The 21,749-nt window shown below is 40.8% G+C and overlaps 1 protein-coding gene across 2 annotated transcripts in view; it reads right to left on the reverse strand.

The window, feature by feature from the left end:
• Positions 1–3,550: 3,550 nt before the first annotated feature.
• Positions 3,551–21,749, reverse strand: part of LOC131945133 (WD repeat-containing protein 86) — a 20,781-nt gene continuing 2,582 nt past the window's right edge. Inside the window, exons 3-7 of one of the 2 annotated variants that reach the window (XM_059306136.1) lie at positions 20,444–20,619; positions 17,899–18,316; positions 15,595–15,730; positions 10,877–10,980; positions 3,551–3,811 (exon numbers count right to left, since the gene is read on the reverse strand). In XM_059306136.1, the coding sequence (XP_059162119.1) occupies positions 3,572–3,811; positions 10,877–10,980; positions 15,595–15,730; positions 17,899–18,316; positions 20,444–20,619 (1,074 nt within the window). In that variant the 3' untranslated portion in view covers positions 3,551–3,571. Of the gene's footprint in view, positions 3,812–10,876; positions 10,981–12,307; positions 12,412–15,594; positions 15,731–17,898; positions 18,317–20,443; positions 20,620–21,749 lie in introns of both variants that reach the window. The other variant, XM_059306135.1, reaches the window with a different exon arrangement.

Here is a 21,749-nt window from a genome sequence, read left to right on the forward strand (position 1 = left end):
GTTCCACTTCAACACTGACATATGACAGTTCCACATCAACACGGACATATGACAGTTCCACTTCAACAATGACATATGACAGTTCCACTTCAACACTGACATATGACAGTTCCACTTCAACACTGACATATGACAGTTCCACTTCAACAGTGACATATGACAGTTCCACTTCAACACTGACATATGACAGTTCTACTTCAACACTGACATATGACAGTTCCACTTCAACACGGACATGACATATGACAGTTCTACTTCAACACTGACATATGACAGTTCCACTTCAACACGGACATGACATATGACAGTCCAACTTCAACACTGACATATGACAGTTCCACTTCAACACTGACGTGACATATGACAGTTCTACTTCAACACTGAAATATGACAGTTCAACTTCAACACTGACCTGACATATGACAGTCCAACTTCAACACTGACATATGACATTTCCACTTCAACACTGACATATGACATTTCTACTTCAACATTAACATGACATATGACAGTTCCACTTCAACATTAACATGACATATGACAGTTCCATTTCAACACTGACATATGACAGTCCCAATTCAACACTGACATATGACAGTTCCACTTCAACACGGACATATGACAGTTCCACTTCAATACTGACATATGACAGTCCCACTTCAACACTGACATATGACAGTTCCATTTCAACACTGACATATGACAGTTCCACTTCAACACTGACGTGACATATGACAGTTCCACTTCAACACTGACGTATGACAGTTCCACTTCAACACTGACATATGACAGTTCCACTTCAACACTGACATATGACAGTTCCACTTCAACACTGACATATGACAGTTCTACTTCAACACTGACTTATGACAGTTCCACTTCAACACTGACACATTAATATCAAAGTTTCGACGGATGTAAAAATGTAGGCTAATTCAATAAACTGTAAGTATAGCAGCACACAAAAGTAAATCTCATATTTGACCACTACGATTCAGTAACTGTATTACGTTCACAATCCTGTGATCCACAATGTTATGGTTAGGATCTATCAATGAATAACAAAGTCAAGTTAGTTGAGACGAATTTATTGAACAATAACAAGTTTTATGTACACAAAATTTCAAGAATTGTTCAGTAATTACAATATTTTTTTTTTTTAAATTAAAATACTTTACAAAACATTTAAAATTTAGTTATTTGTTTTTCTTTTTTAAATAAATTTTTATCTTAACACAATTGTAAGTATTTTTTAAAAATATTGTTGCGTTATCTTTGTAAAATAAAGTATTGTGATCGTTTCAATTACAATCGTGTAGCTTTTGACTTTCTAAATGTACTTTCAATTTAAACTTCTAAAAAATACAAATAAATTATTGTATACAATAAATATAAAAAAATATTTTCCACAAGTATCGAGAGATTCAGCAGTAATTTACAGCAAGAAATTTGTCAACATTTTTGTGCAAAGAAAAACAATTGAAACATTTAAAAATAAATGAAAAGAGTTCAAAGGTCAAATATTAAAAGGGTACACACAAGGTCACGTTCTCTTAAGGATGCCTGACTAGGTTGGGGAGGAGGGGGTGAGGTGGGCGTTTTCATAGAGAGACTGTAACCCCAGACAACAGATTTCATAGAGTCAACGATAACTTCGGTGTAACAATTTTCCTAAAGTGACGATAACTTCAGACAACAGATCTAGCCCGAGTTATTTGGATGGATTGAGATCTTCCATGTGGAGATTTATTTGATAAATATCTGAATCTAACAGGAGGATTGGTGTACTAGTTGACTTGTAATAGAGCACACAATCACACACACACACATACAGACACAAACAGACAGACACACACACATACACACGCAAACACACAGGTTAACGACCATAACAAAAAAAACCCACCAGAATCCACGCAGGGCGGGGGGGGGGGGGTGACCAATCAAAACATTAAACCCAAAATTCAATCAATAAAAATTTATAATTGCTCCCGACAGGAAAAGTTTTCCATCAATAATCAAGTGAGTGTTGATTGATTTAAGTAGGTCAACTGATCAAGTTTAACGGGCTATTTATAGCAATTTATTTATTTTAGGCTCAAATCCAATTCAAAACAGAATAAGGAGCAAACTCACGATATTTATTTGTGTAGTCTACGTGTCCATGATCTTCATTTAAAATGGAGATATTTATATCGCGTGGTAATCCTGACACACAAGCGTTATGTGTTGTCCTTGTCGGGAAATTCCCCGACCGGAAATGATTACAGACCTTCCTAGCCTGAGTGACCTTATACTTCAGGGAGAATTACTGATAAGGGGGATAAATATTTCCTGGGCAGACGGCACGAAGTCCTCACACTTCATGGCGCCTGGTTACGTGACCATGTAATCACGTGCCACGCGTGACGGGAACACCGACATCACGTGACACAAAAATTTAAATAAAATACCCGCTCTCGTAGATCGGGCGCTGGTATAAAAATAGTTGATTGGATGAAGATACAAGTCCAGCAGTTAGAAATTCGATATCACAAAAAATTAAACCAGATGTGCACACAATCAATGTCTGTTGTTGACGTGCAAACAAGTTTTTCATAACATAATCACTCACATTTTATTCGATTTGAAGTATGATTTTTTTTTAAATAGGCCTGTATTCCTTTAAGTAAAATAAATTAATTAATAAAGGTTTCAAACCCACAGCAACTAACAGTGAATACATTTTCAATTGAAGTTCTGTAATGCAAATTAATATGTATAACAGGAGTTACTATGTTTGCGCGCAATTAAAAAAAAGGACAAATGTATCAAACTTTTGTTCGAGAAAAAAATTAAATATGAGTAAAATTATGACAGCATAAAAAAGAGAAAAATGTTAACACAGTGCAACTCAATCCAGTCCGTCAACGAGCTAAAAATAGCTTTCAAAATACTTCCTATGTGGGCGTGGTCTTTGGTTCAAATATTCCGTGTACCAACTCATAGGATCATCCACATGTTACATAACATAACAGTGTGACATTGTAGTTTTACCTGCATAAAATCTGTTACTAGAATCAACATTTATAGTAACCACCCCACCACCCCACCACCCTAACACCAGTTAAACTCAAGGTTAAACTTCAATCCTATTCTGTTATGTAACAAGTGCACAATCCCTTTACTATCCGTTTAATAACTTTTTAAAAAGCTTTTATTTAACTCACTTCCTCGTCAGTCTGTCTGTCTGTCTAGATCGAAACGCCCGACTATTTAAATAACTATAAAGAAAAGCGTTGGTCTCTTCCTAAATATTAGTAAAGGTATCCAATAGATACTAAAGCGACCCACGCTTTTCTTTATAGTTATTTAAATAATAGTGTATAATTTATTTTTACTTTATAGTGCATTATTACATAAACTTGATATTAAAACGTTCTTTATGAAAAGAAAAATTAAGTCCATTTGTTCTATCAAGTTCCCCACCCACGTCCCACGTCATCCTACTTCGACATTTACTCCCCACGTCAGTCAAGTGTACCAATATTGTACACCACGCCAGGTGAGGTGAACCATTTTTGTACCGTGTTCAGTCAATGACAATCCTCTCGTCCTTGGACCCCCCCTTGGGGTCGCCGAGCCCCCCCAACTTCTCGACCTCCTTGACCTTGTGTTTGTCCTTGCCCTTGTCCGTGTTGTTGTTGTTGGCGCCGTTGTTGTTCTGGACGGCCGTGAAGTTCTTGAGCTGGGCGTCGCCCTCCACGTTCCCGACGTCCCAGACGTTCAGGGTCCCGTCGTACGATGACGTGAACAGCTTGCCCTCAACCACCTGCAAGTAGGTCAAGGTCAGGTCAAGCACAGCTACTGTTTTAATCGTTAGCAGTTAGTTGGAGGTTGTATCAATTTACTTTTACAAAATCTGGAGTGTTTTACAAATTTATTTTGTTTAAAAAAGATTTTTTATTTATTTTTCATATTTACATTTTTTATATTTCTATTTCGTTTTAAAATATAAAAAAGCATGATTACAAATTTTTAAAAAGCTAAATGAAAATAAAATATAAATAGACAAAAAGTGGTGGAAAAAATGAAAATTTTAAATAAATATTTCAAAATGTTTTAAACATGGGGATTAAAGCAAAGTTCAAAGGTCAAGTATCTGGGCTAGAACTAGTGATGGAAAAATAAAAGGTTTCATGAGAAAGTTGACATCTGTGTGTTCTCTGACATTTGTGTGTTCTCTAATATTTGTGTGTTTTGTGACATTTCTGTTTTCTGTGTTATTTTTCTTTCTTGAGTGTGTTCTCTGACATCTGTGTGTTCTCTGTCGTGCAGTTTAGATCTCTACAGCAGGTGGGGGGGGGGCAGTACTTGGTGTTTTTGGTCTTATGTAGTAGCTGATGTTGGAGGTAAGATGTAGTAGCTGATGTTGGAGGTCTTATGTAGTAGCTGATGTTGTTGGTCTTATGTAGCAGCTGATGTTGTTGGTCTTATGTAGTAGCTGATGTTGTTGGTCTTATGTAGTAGCTGATGTTGGATGTCTCATGTAATAGCTGATGTTGTTGGTCTTATGTAGTAGCTGATGTTGTTGGTCTTATGTAGTAGCTGATGTTGTTGGTCTTATGTAGTAGCTGATGTTGGAGGTAAGATGTAGTAGCTGATGTTGTTGGTCTTATGTAGCAGCTGATGTTGTTGGTCTTATGTAGCAGCTGATGTTGTTGGTCTTATGTAGTAGCTGATGTTGGAGGTCTTATGTAGTAGCTGATGTTGGAGGTAAGATGTAGTAGCTGATGTTGGAGGTAAGATGTAGTAGCTGATGTTGTTGGTCTCATGTAGCAGCTGATGTTGTTGGTCTTATGTAGTAGCTGATGTTGTTGGTCTTATGTGGTAGCTGATGTTGGAGGTCTTATGTAGTAGCTGATGTTGGATGTCTCATGTAGTAGCTGATGTTGTTGGTCTTATGTAGTAGCTGATGTTGTTGGTCTTATGTAGTAGCTGATGTTGGAGGTAAGATGTAGCAGCTGATGTTGTTGGTCTTATGTAGTAGCTGATGTTGGAGGTCTTATGTAGTAGCTGATGTTGGATGTCTCATGTAGTAGCTGATGTTGGAGGTCTTATGTAGTAGCTGATGTTGGATGTCTCATGTAGCAGCTGATGTTGGAGGTCTTATGTAGTAGCTGATGTTGTTGGTCTTATGTAGTAGCTGATGTTGTTGGTCTTATGTAGCAGCTGATGTTGGAGGTCTTATGTAGTAGCTGATGTTGTTGGTCTTATGTAGTCGCTGATGTTGTTTGTCTTATGTAGTAGCTGATGTTGGAGGTAAGATGTAGTAGCTGATGTTGTTGGTCTTATGTAGTAGCTGATGTTGTTGGACTTATGTAGTAGCTGATGTTGTTGGTCTTATGTAGTAGCTGATGTTGGAGGTAAGATGTAGTAGCTGATGTTGTTGGTCTTATGTAGTAGCTGATGTTGTTGGTCTTATGTAGTAGCTGATGTTGTTGGTCTTATGTAGCAGCTGATGTTGGAGGTAAGATGTAGTAGCTGATGTTGTTGGTCTTATGTAGTAGCTGATGTTGTTGGTCTTATGTAGTAGCTGATGTTGTTGGTCTTATGTAGCAGCTGATGTTGGAGGTCTTATGTAGTAGCTGATGTTGTTGGACTTATGTAGTAGCTGATGTTGTTGGTCTTATGTAGTAGCTGATGTTGGAGGTAAGATGTAGTAGCTGATGTTGTTGGTCTTATGTAGTAGCTGATGTTGTTGGACTTATGTAGTAGCTGATGTTGTTGGTCTTATGTAGTAGCTGATGTTGTTGGTCTTATGTAGCAGCTGATGTTGGAGGTAAGATGTAGTAGCTGATGTTGTTGGACTTATGTAGTAGCTGATGTTGTTGGTCTTATGTAGTAGCTGATGTTGGAGGTCTTATGTAGTAGCTGATGTTGTTGGTCTTATGTAGTAGCTGATGTTGTTGGTCTTATGTAGCAGCTGATGTTGGAGGTAAGATGTAGTAGCTGATGTTGTTGGTCTTATGTAGCAGCTGATGTTGTTGGTCTCATGTAGCAGCTGATGTTGGAGGTAAGATGTAGTAGCTGATGTTGTTGGTCTTATGTAGCAGCTGATGTTGTTGGTCTCATGTAGTAGCTGATGTTGGAGGTAAGATGTAGTAGCTGATGTTGTTGGTCTTATGTAGTAGCTGATGTTGTTGGTCTTATGTAGTAGCTGATGTTGGAGGTAAGATGTAGTAGCTGATGTTGTTGGTCTTATGTAGTAGCTGATGTTGTTGGTCTTATGTAGCAGCTGATGTTGGAGGTAAGATGTAGTAGCTGATGTTGTTGGTCTTATGTAGCAGCTGATGTTGGAGGTAAGATGTAGTAGCTGATGTTGGAGGTAAGATGTAGTAGCTGATGTTGTTGGTCTCATGTAGCAGCTGATGTTGGAGGTAAGATGTAGTAGCTGATGTTGTTGGTCTTATGTAGCAGCTGATGTTGGAGGTCTTATGTAGTAGATGATGTTGTTGGTCTTATGTAGTAGCTGATGTTGTTGGTCTTATGTAGCAGCTGATGTTGTTGGTCTTATGTAGTAGCTGATGTTGGAGGTCTTATGTAGTAGCTGATGTTGGAGGTCTTATGTAGTAGCTGATGTTGTTGGTCTTATGTAGTAGCTGATGTTGTTGGTCTTATGTAGTAGCTGATGTTGTTGGTCTTATGTAGTAGCTGATGTTGGATGTCTCATGTAAGATAATCCAGACGTCACACTGTGTAGCACTAGCAGCCTGCTATAGAGTTGACGTGTCGTATAACAGGTAGATCACTCAAGCTTGTATTAGTGTCTTGATGTTATAAGCTTGACGTGTCATATAACAGGAATAGCACTCAAGCTTGGTCTAGACATGAAACAATCAAGCGATAGGACGAGATTACATTAGCCTTAGACCCTTACTGCCACGTTGTTATTTTTAGCTGCCCATTGTCCAGCAGCCGGCCAACAATAGGGAGTGTGTCTATTGATCTCATCGATTTATAATCCATGATTGATTGATTGATTGATTGATTGATTGATTGATTGATTGATTGATTGATTGATTGATTGATTGATTGATTGATTGATTGATTGATTGATTGATTGATTGATTGATTGATTATTGGTCTAAAAAAAATAAATCGCACGTGCGAAATATAAAGTCTGATTATTTTAAATCCTGTTACGTCATATCCAGTTCTACTTTGATTTGTTTCACTGCTTTGTTTCATAGAAATACTCCAATGCATGTCATGTATCTGTTCCGTGGTAGTTAGCCATTTGAGTGCCAAATTTTAGGTTAGAAACTTGACTGTTCCGTGGTAGTTAGCCATTTGAGTGTCAAGTTTTAGGTTCGAAACTTGACTGTTACTGTGTGGTCCACACAGAGCGTAAAAATAATTGAGACTTGGTAAAGATTTGACATAAGGTTGACCATCATCCAGTACTGACCCTCCCGCCTGCTGTAGAGTTTAACATACACTACCATAACATACGCTATCATAACATACCCTACCATAACATACACAACAACCTTATAAACTCCAAACACGGTTACAAGAACAGTTACAAAAACAGCTACAACAACAGTTACAACAAAAATTTAAACAATTGAAACAACAGCTACAACAAAAGTTACAACAACAGTTGCAACAACAGTTACAACAACAGTTACAACAACAGCTACAACAACAGTTACAACAACAACCTCAACAATAGTTACAACAACAGTTGCAACAACAGTTACAACAACAGAAACAACAACAGTTACAACAACAGCTACCACAACAGTTACAACAATAGTTACAACAACAGTGTCAGCAATAGGTATAAATTTTGTTATACGCACACGTAAATACAAAACAAGAAGTTGAAGCACAACAATTAGATAAAAAAAAAAGAATGACACAAAAATAAAATTGGAATAAATTATTAAGAAAATAAAAACGACAATATACTTTATAAAGTTATACGTAGTTTCTTTTAAAAGGTTATTAGTTCACCTTTAAATATAGAGACTTTAAAAGTTTGGATACATTGTTGGGTACATGTAATGGAAAAACGAAGCACATAAGAGCAATACACTACAAGACTTGCTAGGTGACAGATGTGAATGTTGGACTAACAGTTGAATGCTAGGGGGGCACACCACGGCATGCTGGACAGTTGGTGGGTTAAGTCAGACATACATGAGTCATACAACAATATTTGTCGTACGGCAGGTGAACTATGTCAGACATGCAACTAGCCTACATGTTGGGATGTACATTGGTGTGACGTCAGACATACATAAGTCATACAACAATATTTGTCGGACGGCAGGTGAACTATGTCAGACATGCAACTAGCCTACATGTCGGGATATACATTGGTGTGATGCATGAGGAAATAAACACAACCACGCTGTATGGGTAGGCCAGACTGTCAAACATGCAGCATGAGTACATCAGACGTACAACTACACTACATGACATGCTGTGTGTGACGTCAGACATACAACTACACTACATGACATGCTGTGTGTGACGTAATACATTTAACTACACTACATGACATGCTGTGTGTAACGTCATAAATACATCTACACTACATGACATGCTGTGTGTGACGTCACATACAACTACACTACATGACATGCTGTGTGTGACGTCACATACAACAACACTACATGACATGCTGTGTGTAACGTCATAAATACATCTACACTACATGACATGCTGTGTGTGACGTCACATACAACTACACTACATGACATGCTGTGTGTGACGTAAGACATACCACTACACTACATGACATGCTGTGTGTGACGTCACATACAACTACACTACATGACATGCTGTGTGTGACGTAAGACATACGACTAAACTACATGACATGTTGTGTGTGACGTCAGACATACAACTACACTACATGACATGCTGTGTGACGTCAGACATACAACTACACTACATGACATGCTGTGTGTGACGTCAGACTTACAACTACACTACATGACATGCTGTGTGTGACGTCACATACAACTACACTACATGACGTGCTCTGTGTGACGTCGCATACAACTACACTACATGACATGTTGTGTGTAACGTCACATACAACTACACTACATGACATGCTGTGTGTGACGTCAGACATACAACTACACTACATGACATGCTGTGTGTGACGTCAGACATACAACTACACTACATGACATGCTGTGTGACGTCACATACAACTACACTACATGACGTGCTGTGTGTGACGTCACATACAACTACACTACATGACCTGCTGTGTGTGACGTCACATACAACTACACTACATGACATGCTGAGTGTCACATCATACATACAACTACACTACATGGCATGCTGTGTGTACGTCAGACATACAACTACACTACATGACATGCTGGGTGTGACGTAAGACTTACAACTACACTACATGACGTGCTGTGTGTGACGTCAGACATACAACTACACTACATGACGTGCTGTGTGTGACGTCACATACAACTACACTACATGACATGTTGTGTGTGACGTCACATACAACTACACTACATGACATGTTGTGTGTGACGTCATACATACAACTACACTACATGGCATGCTGGGTGTGACGTCAGACATACAACTACACTACATGACATGCTGTGTGACGTCATACATACAACTACACTACATGACATGCTGGGTGTGACGTCAGACATACAACTACACTACATGACATGCTGTGTGTGACGTCACATACAACTACCCTTCATGACGTGCTCTGTGTGACGTCGCATACAACTACACTACATGACATGTTGTGTGTAACGTCAGACATACAACTACACTACATGACATGCTGTGTGTGACGTCACATACAACTACACTACATGACGTGCTGTGTGTGACGTCACATACAACTACACTACATGACGTGCTGTGTGTGACGTCACATACAACTACACTACATGACATGTTGTGTGTGACGTCATACATACAACTACACTACATTGCATGCTGTGTGTACGTCAGACATACAACTACACTACATGACATGCTGGGTGTGACGTAAGACTTACAACTACACTACATGACGTGCTGTGTGTGACGTCAGACATACAACTACACTATATGACATGCTGTGTGTGACGTCACATACAACTACACTACATGACGTGCTGTGTGTGACGTCACATACAACTACACTACATGACATGATGTGTGTGACGTCACATACAACTACACTACATGACATGTTGTGTGTGACGTCATACATACAACTACACTACATGACATGCTGGGTGTGACGTCAGACATACAACTACACTACATGACATGCTGGGTGTGACGTCACATACAACTACACTACATGACATGTTGTGTGTGACGTCATACATACAACTACACTACATGACATGCTGTGTGTGACGTCATAATACAACTACATTACATGACATGATGTGTGTGACGTCACATACAACTACACTACATGACATGTTGTGTGTGACGTCAGACATACAACTACACTACATGACATGCTGTGTGTGACGTCATAATACAACTACACTACATGACATGCTGTGTGTGACGTTACATACAACTATACTACATGACATGCTGTATGTGACGTCAGACACTACATGACATGCTGTGTGTGACGTCAGACATACAACTACACTACATGACATGCTCTGTGTGACGTCAGACATACAACTACACTACATGACATGCTGGGTGTGACGTCAGACATACAACTACACTACATGACATGCTGGGTGTGACGTCAGACATACAACTACACTACATGACATGCTGAGTGTGACGTCATACATACAAGTCTAGCGTGACGTGATATGACGTGACGTAACATGACGTGACGTGACTAACTACGGGCTGAGGGTACCTCTAGTGCCGTGACGGGAGTCACGTGACCCACAAAAGAGTTGACCAGACTGCCGGTCCGGGCGTCAAACCTCCGCACCACCCCGTCACCACAGGCCGAGTAGACTGACAGAAAAAAGGCGGATACAGGACATTGGTAGGACATTGGTAGGACACATGACATACGGAGGACATTTTTAGGGCATAGGTAGGACACAGGACACTGGGTGTCATTGGGAGGACACAGATTATTGTTAGGATACTGTTAGAACACAGGACACTAGTTGGACACCTGTAGGACATTAGTAGGACACAAAACAGTGGTAGGACACAGGACATCGGTAGGGCAGTGGTAGGACATTGGTAGGACACAGGACACTGGTAGGACGCAAGCCACTGAAATGTAACCAACTAAACATATTTTAGTGGACTGTATAATGCTGATTCTTCAGTTCTAGCCAAACTTAAGTTTTAAAAATAGGAAACAACAAACTTTCAAATTACTGACTCTCTACAACAGTGTGGTATAAACTTACGCTTAATAAATAGCAAACAATTTACGATTTATATGACATTGTAAATAAGAATATGTCGGATTCCTGAAACTTCAAAATATGACGTCACACTGTATAGATGTTCCGGGAGTCTGTTAGTAATCTCTGCCAGATTGCCAATCACACACACACACACACACACACAAAGACACAGACACAAAGACACAACGATAATTAGTTAGCTAACTATCTTAAAGTTGTTTAAAATCTTTCACGGCTGATAGTGAGAGTAAATGCGGCGTGTTGTAAACTAACTTTTGGTTCTGTTAGGGCGGGTTGGACAAAATCAACTGTAGAAACTGATACACACAGGCTAAACAGTGCCAAGCAACTGTAGAAACTGATACACACAGGCTAAACAGTGCCAAGCAACATTTAAAGCTGGAAAAAAAAAACTAAGGGAAATCGTGAGAAGTGTCAAGTCATGCAGTAATGTGCAGGTGGTACACATACAACTACAGGTGCACACATTAAGGGGTGGTATGACGTAAGGGCTGGTATGACGTAAGGGGTGGTATGACGACACAGATCTATGGCTGCTAAGTCAAAATCACTAGCCAGGTGATATATAGCTAGATGACCATGAACTAGATGGTCTATAGCTGGATAATCTATAGCTAGATGAGCACTGGTTGATGACCTATAATTCATTGTCCTCTAGCTAGCTAACCTAGATAGCTGACCTCTAGCTATATGCCTTCTAGTTAGTTGACCTCTAGCTAGCTGACCTCTAGCTATATGACCTCTAGCTACATGACTAGCTACATGACCTCTAGCTAGATGCCATCTAGCTAGCTGACCTCTAGCTATATGACTTCTAGCTACATGACCTCTAGCAAGTTGCCCTCTAGCTAGATGCCATCTAGCTAGCTGACCACAGCTATAAATAGAAGATTGACCTGCATGGCCGTGACGGTGCTAGCGTGACCTCTCATTGTTCTCTTCAAGGCTCCAGACTTGGCATCAAAGACACGAACCATCGCGTCACCACATGCTGTCATGACTAGAGGACAGATGACATGTGACATTTGACATGGTGTGAAGGCAAGGAGGTATGTGACATTCGACATGGTGTGAAGGCAAGGTGGTATGTGACATTTGATGTCATGACTAGAGGACAGATGACATGTGACATTTGACATGGTGTGGATTCTAGGATGATATGTGACATTTGATGTCATGACTATACGACAGATGACATGTGATATTTGACATGAAATGAATGCTAGGGTGATATGTGACATTTGACGTTATGAATAGAGAACATAAGACATGTGACATTTGACGCCGTGACTAGAGGACAGATGACATGTGACATGATGGGAGGGCTATTGTGATATGTGACATTAAATGTCATGAATAGGAGAACAAATAGCATGTGATACGTGACGTGACATAAAGCCTAGGGTGATGTTCATCATCAGATGACAAGATTACACGGACAAACGGCATGTGACAAAATGCCAGAATGTCACGAGTGACATATGATATGTGACATGATAGAGTGACTGGATGAATTTACTTGAGTGATGGAGAAATTTGATGTGATGACGTATATGACATATGATTAATATATCGTATGACGTCTTGACCAGGGTAAATGACAACTTTGACATTTGACTCGACGCTTTAGCTAAAATGTCACGTATGACATATACCGTAGGAAATGAAGTGTGATGTATTAGAAGTGACAAATGTGATGGATGTGACATGTTGTGAAGTATTACATGACGTCACGGTACTTGCGAAATGTGACATTTTGTATGTGACAAGACTTCATGACGTTGTGACAGGTGTTAAATGATGTGTCATGTGACATCTTGCCTTGGTTGATGTGATTAAAGTCTATCACTAAAGGAATAAATGACATGTGACATCTGACACAATTTCTTGAAATAATCACATGTTTTATATTATAGAGAAATGACAATGAATGATGACATTGAGTGATGTAAACACAAATTAATTATAAGCATGTACAAATTATATGACATGTATAGGAATGTTGAGCCATGCATTTGAAGAATGACATATAATGTGACATTTAGACTGACATTAGTGACATAATTAGGATATAACAAACACAATGGAGCTTTATATGTTGGTTATAAGGGCAGGTTGTATATGATCACACCTAGTTATATGTTATATAGCCAACATACTCTAATATATATTCTAGATGTCAGTTTATAGTTAATCAAGGACAATTATTTGCTAGCATGCTGAGCAACAGTATCTTGACAAAAACTTGGCAAATGAATCGTGACAGTTAACAGCGCTAGGTTGGGTTAAACATGTGACAAGCTCAGAGTTCTAAAGTTGAACAAAAAAATAACGCAAGCGATATTTACAAGGTCAAGGTTAGGTTTAACTGTTAATGTTGTCAAGAATTGGAGTGGGGAGGGTGGGGGGGGGGGGGGTAATCAAGGTCTAAATTTACCAGCTACATCAAATTTTAAATAGGACAAATCAGAAAATGTTTAAAATAGGACCAATCAGAAAATGTTTAAAATAGGACCAATCAGAAAATGTTTAAAATTAGACCAATCAGACCGGGTTTGAGAATTGAAAGCTCCTACAATCTCAAGACAGGTGTGACAGGGGAGACACGGAGACCCACACGTGAACACACACGTGAACACACATGTGAACACACAAGACACCTGTCACGTGAACATCAGGTGCACACGCTCACGTGACACAGGTTAGACGAGCACATGTTATAAGATCACGTTTTCTCTCGTCTGCTGGTCGGTACTTCCTGTTTACATTTTGTATGACCCGCACACGGCAGGTAGTCGTCTGGTCAGCTGATCAATAGGTCAGCTGACCAGCGGGAGGTCAATTGATCGGCTGGTCAGGTGTGTGTGTTTTTTTTTGGGGGGGGGGTGGTTGGCGGGGTAGTTTATTGGCAGCTTTAGGTGTCACGTGTTCCACCTTATTCCGTTGACTCTGGGATTGGCTCGATCCAACTCTAGCTAGTGACACGCCTGGTGTAATCGAACTCACCCATGTAACAGAACAAAGAAAGACAACTCACCCAGAACAAAGAAAGACAACTCACCCAGAACAAAGAAAGACAAATCATCCAGAACAAAGAAAGACAACTCACACATGTAACAGAACAAAGAAAGACAACTCACCCAGAACAAAGAAAGACAACTCATCCATGTAACAGAACAAAGAAAGACAACTCACCCATGTAACAGAACAAAGAAAGACAACTCACCCATGTAACAGAACAAAGAAAGACAACTCACCCATGTAACAGAACAAAGAAAGACAACTCAGTTAGAACAAAGAAAGACAACTCACCCTGAACAAAGCAAGACAACTCACCAATGTAACAGAACAAAGAAAGACAACTCACCCATGTAACAGAACAAAGAAAGACAACTCACCCAGAAGAAAGAAAGACAACTCACCCTTGTAACAGAACAAAGAAAGACAACTCACCGATGTAACAGAACAAAGAAAGACAACTCACCCATGTAACAAAGAAAGACAACTCACCCATGTAACAGAACAAAGAAAGACAACTCACCCATGTAACAGAACAAAGAAAGACAACTCAGTTAGAACAAAGAAAGACAACTCACCCAGAACAAAGAAAGACAACTCACCCATGTAACAGAACAAAGAAAGACAACTCACCCAGAACAAAGAAAGACAACTCACCCAGAACAAAGAAAGACAACTCACCAAGAACAAAGATAGACAACTCACCTAGAACAAAGAAAGACAACTCACCTAAGTAACAGAACAAAGAAAGACAACTCACCCAGAACAAAGAAAGACAACTCACCAAGAACAAAGATAGACAACTCACCTAGAACAAAGAAAGACAACTCACCTAAGTAACAGAACAAAGACAGACAACTCACCCAGAACAAAGAAAGACAACTCAGTTAGAACAAAGAAAGACAACTCACCCAGAACAAAGAAAGACAACTCACCCATGTAACAGAACAAAGAAAGACAACTCACCCAGAACAAAGAAAGACAACTCACCCAGAACAAAGAAAGACAACTCACCAAGAACAAAGATAGACAACTCACCTAGAACAAAGAAAGACAACTCACCTAAGTAACAGAACAAAGAAAGACAACTCACCCAGAACAAAGAAAGACAACTCACCCAGAACAAAGACAGACAACTCACCCAGAACAAAGATAGACAACTCACCCATGCCCTCGTACACCTTGATGACACTGACTGTGTGTTTATGACCCCTGTAGATGCGGGTACAGTCCCCAAACTCGGCGACCCAGGCGCGACCCGTGTGGTCAGAGCTGCCGGAGTAGATGATCTTGTTCTGGACCTGGGGGTCAAAGGTCAAAGGTTAAGTTGCTCGCACAAAGGTCAAAGGTTAAAGTTGGTCGCACAAAGGTTAAAGGTTAAAGTTGCTCGCACAAAGGTTGATGGCTAAATGGCTAAGTTAGTCCAACAGTCGACAGTTCACGACGAAGAAGTCTACAAGTTCAATAAACTAGCGGGCCACACACCACAAATGAAAGAAGCGTGACGTCAGTGAATAAAGCTGTCACGGCCTTTTCTGCTGCCAATCATGGCACGAACTCAAAAGGACAAATACCAACCGCCCTCCTCTCTCCTCCTTTGTTATTACATATTATAGTCTGATTTATAGCATTAAACAAACCACGTTCAGGAAATTTTCATGATTTTATTGGTTCATTGATACAACGACTTCACTGCCAAAACATCGCCATTTTCTTCCCGCTCTCTCTACCCACTTGCTTCCTTTTTAGCGCATGCGCACACCCACACTATATTTTAGATTTATATCGCCTTTTTCTAAATCATACTCGAAACATTCATTCACCTTACATTTAACTGTTACAAAAGCATCAGTCACTGACACACTAGAACTGCACACTTTTCAAGGTGTGCTTTGACCTGATTTAAGACTCCCTAACCATGTGTGTCCAATGTGGAAGTTAACAAACGAGAAAGTAAACAAAAACTATTGTGTTGTAAGTTAGTCTACTTCTACTCTATATGAGTAGTAAGCACACATGTCAACACAAGATCTCCATACCATAGACACCATGAGCTACCTCACATACTGACACCCAAACATTTGACTTTCTTAGACAGAAGAGTTCCCAGCTAGTTCACGGTTATCACAAGAGAACTAAGCACAGTCAGATGTGACTACAGATTGTGTCTACTTACACAAGAACACATTTTGGAACGTTTATGGTGAATACAACAGTTACATCGGCTAAACATGAAAAAGGGGTTGAAAGCAGGCATTGTTGATTCAATAACACGTGTAAACATAGAGTATTGTTCTAATGCCCGAGGTAGACACAGTATGCGATAAAGTTCAAGACAGTCTACAGCCTGCAGATATTCCAGCCTGCCATTCCTCATGGCACTAAAGTACTAATTAATTAGGATAAGCTTGATCTCAAACTAACCAAGACAAGCCATGCACGAGAAACTTAAGAAACTTAGAAACATGAAGAGGTTCTAGGCCGAGGTTTGGCAAATAACAAGAGCAGAAGTTGACAAGATTGACCGAATAATGTGAGATTTGACAGGACGTGACATAATGTGAGATTTGACAGGACGTGACATAATGTCACACTTGGCACCTGTCACGTGCAACCACGCCGTGATTGTCACGTCTAGCTCCACGTGATCGCTTAATGAGCTTAGAGCTGAGCTTAAAATAAATATGTGTGTCGACACGGTGGTGCTAGTGGTTTAACATGACACGTGTGGTCGTTTTGTCAGTTATAGACACCTACAGGCTAATCTGTCAGTCGTGTAGGGTTGTCTTGTGGTCCAGATGTCAGTCATCGGTCATGTAACAAGGTTGAGTGTTTGAAAATATTTTTCGTGTGGCATTGTGATATCCTATATGTTGTGACATTGTGATACCCAGGGGCGTAGCGTGGGGGGGGCGGGGGGTGCGGACCGCACCGGGTGACACCATTTAGGGGGGTGACACCAAGGCAAAAAATAGCAAAATATATAGAGAAAAACTCGAGGGGGGGGGTGCAAATCGAAAGTTTGAGGGGGGGGGGTGCAAATCGAAAACTTGAGGGGGGGGTGCAAATCGAAAGTTTGAGGGGGGGGGGTGCAAATCGAAAATTTGAAAGTTTGTCCCTGGGAAGGGTCTCTATGACTCTGGGGGGGTGACACCATTAAGTGCCGCACCGGGTGACACCCGACCTCGCTACGCCACTGGTGATACCCCATATGTTGTGACATTGTGATACGCTATATGTTGTGACATTGTCATACCCCATATGTTGTTGACAGAGTGGACTATAGTCATCTGTGACACTACTGACATGTCATCTTTGACTGACATGACATAACACAATGACATGATATTTGAAATTGATATGACGTCACTAACAGGCATGAAATCTTATATTGACATGATACTTAATCCAAGATGGCATCTAAAACTGAGATGACATCACATATCAAAGACAAATGACGTGTACTCACCGTCATGCATATGACTGACCCCTGGTGACCTTCAAACAACTTGAGTTGCGTGCCCTTGAGAATATTCCAGCTCCTGATCGTGAAGTCGGTACTTCCGGTAAACAAAATCTGACCGCCCGGGTCAACAGACATGCAGGTCACGGCGCCCGTGTGACCTTTCATGACCTTGAGGACCTGCCCAGACTCAAAGTTCCATGTTCTGGCGGTGAAGTCGGCCGAGCCCGTGATGAGGATGTCTTTGGACGTGTCGAAGTCGACCTCGCCCTCCTCGTCCTGCTCAGCTGGGATGAAAATGAGCGGGTACACTCCACGCTTGTGGCCCCGGAATACACGCACACACTCGCCCGTCTCAAAGTCCCACGCACGCGCGGTGCGGTCGTACGAACTGGAGAAGATGAAATCACCAGTACAGATCATTCTGAAAGTAGAAAGATCAGTATGTAAGTAGAAAGATCATTCTGTAAGAATAAAGATCATTCTGTAAGAATAAAGATCATTCTGTAAGAATAAAGATCATTCTGTTAGAATAAAGATCAATCTGTAACAATAAAGATAATATTTTATAGAATAATAAAGATCATAATAGAAAATGTAACTCTCATCAACAAAAATCATTGTGTAAAAAAGTACGACAACTTTACTTGATGATTACTCTAATACGAGATATAATGTTATCCTACATTTACAATAATAACTTTAATCTTGTATTTTTTAAAAATTAACAAACACCCTGGATAGTGTGAGGCTAATCTCATTAAAGTAACTGTCGACTCTAAGATGGAACATAATTCTAATATTGGACGGGATGTTCTACAACACACTTCAGTATTTCGTGTCAACCTGTGAAGCGTTGATTCCGATTGGAACCTGCTCTTGTTTTACTGGCTTCGCTTCCAGATCCTTTGTCCATACAAGAACAATCAGCGAGACTAATTTCTTTGATTGTTTTTAGAGTTAGCCTCTCCTAGACAGCTTGCTGTCCAGTTACCGGGCCCCGTCTGGCAGGGGGTTTGAGCTCGTGGACTTTGGTTAAGCAATCATTTGCTCTACGACCCGACCACACGACCACCGACCACACCGTACCCAATTAGATGGAAATAAAATTAATTTACGGCGCAGTGTTGTTGCGGCATTCAATGAAAGCTGTGGTTAACTCTGTGCCACACCCAACAACACAGCCATACCCAACCACACACAACCACACAGCCACACCAACCACACAGCCACACACAACCACCCAACCACACCCAAACACACAACCACACAGCTACACCCAACCACACACAACCACACAGCCACACCCAACCACACCCAACCACACAACCACACAACCACATAACCACACAATCACACAACCACACCCAACCACACAACCACATAACCACACAACCACACAACCACACCCAACCACACAGCCACACCCAACCACATCCAAACACACAGCCACACACAACCACCCAACCACACCCAACCACACAGCCACACACAACCACCCAACCACACCCAACCACACAGCTACACACAACCACACAACCACACCCAACCACACAACCACACCCAACCAACTCTTACAATAACAATTTTTTACATACATTCTTTAACATCTTTGAACTCTATCGAATATTCAAAACTGTCAACTATTTATAGATTCAGTCTGTGATCGGTACAGTACACTAAATATTCATCAGTTTAAAACACAAGAATGTACGTTGCTACCGCCGACTTGAACAACAAACAAACCGTTTGATCATGTGACAGTCATGTGATCAGCCACTAACCAATCAGGGGCCTCGTCTGTCAAACGTCAGTCATCTGTCAACCATCCAACAAACTCAGCGAGTCACATGACTGAATTGTTTGCCGATATTTTCCTGATCGATATTCGAGCAAGTTGCAATCGATACTTGTCTACTTGATACACTGCTGGTGTAATAAATAAGTAATGCAAGGATATTGTGCAACAACTTGCAAATTTCTATCCCATGATTCTCATGTTCTAGTTCTTTATCAGCCAGCAAAACACACCGGTGAAATGTTTTTAAAAGTTTGAAAACAGTATTAATACAACGTGTCAATGTAATTATTGGAAGAAAAAGAGTTATGTATTTAGACCTGTGTTTCTTCCAGACTTTTTCTCCAGGGGGGGGGGGGGGCACTTGAAATTTTCGGGGTGGGGGAGGGCGGTAGACTTTTTGGGGGGGGGGGGCGGACACTGTTAAAAGAATATATTTTCTATATAAATTATATAAATTTCATTTCGTTCGGGTGGGGGCGGTAGAATTTTTTTCGGGGAGTCTTTGCCCCCCCCCACCCCACCGAAGAGATGCCTGGAAGAAACTCTTATGTAGACTAATGACTTATGTGTCTAATGACACCCATGACATACACCATACGATCTACCTATAGATGACACAAATGACCTACCTATAGATGACACTAACGACCTACACCCATGACCTACCGTAGATGCCATCAATGACCTACCTGTAGATGACACAAACGACCTACACCCATGACCTACCTGTAAATGCCACCAATGACCTACCTGTAGATGACACTGGAGTGACCTGTCAGTACCAGCAAACACTCGCACGTGCCGACGTCCCACTTGCGCATGGTCTTGTCAGCACTTCCGGTCAGCACGTAGCAGTCCTCTATGAGGATACAGTTGATGTAGTCGGTGTGGCCTCGTAGGATGCCGATACACTCACACTGCTCGGTCTGGTCAAGTGATAGAGGTCGGGGGTCATTAGAATGTGGGGGGAAAGTATTATATGTGAGGGGGGTTATTAGAATGTGTGGGGGACAAAATTATATGTGAGGGGGGGTCATTAGAATGTGTGGGGGACAAAATTATATGTGAGGGGGGTCATTAGAAAATATATAATATAATGGTATCAAAATTATGTGGGGGGGGGGGCCTTAAGAATATGCGGGAGGCAAGATGTGGTGTGACTGTGTCTGTTTAAGAAACATACACAGTTCTCGGAGTTTACCTGAGTACTTGATTCTTTTATATACAGACAGCTCAAACGACACGTGTGTTACCTCATACACTGGTATGTGACGTCATACAATAGTTTTACACAGGAAGTATATAAGGTTTCCTACGATCCGTGGTAAAATGTGTCCAAATGTGCCTAAATTTAGCAACCAAGTTTCCGTGTACATTTCAGACAACTTTACTGCAAGCAACGGACGTGTGCACTAATTGATACACAATCATATGATCTCTAATATAAGTTACGTTTGTCTTTCTGGATGTAGAGAAAAAATGTTTTTGTCTTGAAATTAATTTACGTTGATAAAATAAAAAAAAAAACGTTTATGTAGTTATGTAGTTTAGTTCAACGAGTATTGGCAATTTATTTTGTTCTGTTCTTTTTGAGCCTGTCAATAAGCATTAACCGTTAAACTATAAAAACCCGCTAATGATCGGTTTCGCTAGAGAGAGAAAGAGATTGAGAAATATTCTGCCAAGTCTATAAAGAGCCTACCTATACATTAAACTTTTATCAACCCGCTCTTCCATCTATGTCCACCAACCTGTCCTCACCCTCCGTACAATACCCCCCTCACCTTGGTACTCCAGAGTCTGGCCACCTTGTCTCCCCTATCCCCCCCCCTCACCTTGTCCCCCCTCCCCTCACCTTGTCCCCCCTCCCCCCCTCACCTTGTCCCCCCCCTCACCTTGTTCTCTCCCCCCCCCTCCCCTCACCTTGGTACTCCAAAGTCTGGCCACCTTGCCCCCCCCTCCCCCCCTCACCTTGTCCCCCCCTCACCTTGTTCTCTCCCCCCCCCCTCCCCTCACCTTGGTACTCCAAAGTCTGGCCACCTTGCCCCCCCTCCCC

The sequence above is a fragment of the Physella acuta genome, unplaced genomic scaffold (genome assembly GCF_028476545.2).
Source record: "Physella acuta isolate Inbredline_101_S28 unplaced genomic scaffold, ASM2847654v3 ptg000527l, whole genome shotgun sequence".
Taxonomy (NCBI): Eukaryota; Metazoa; Mollusca; class Gastropoda; family Physidae; genus Physella; species Physella acuta.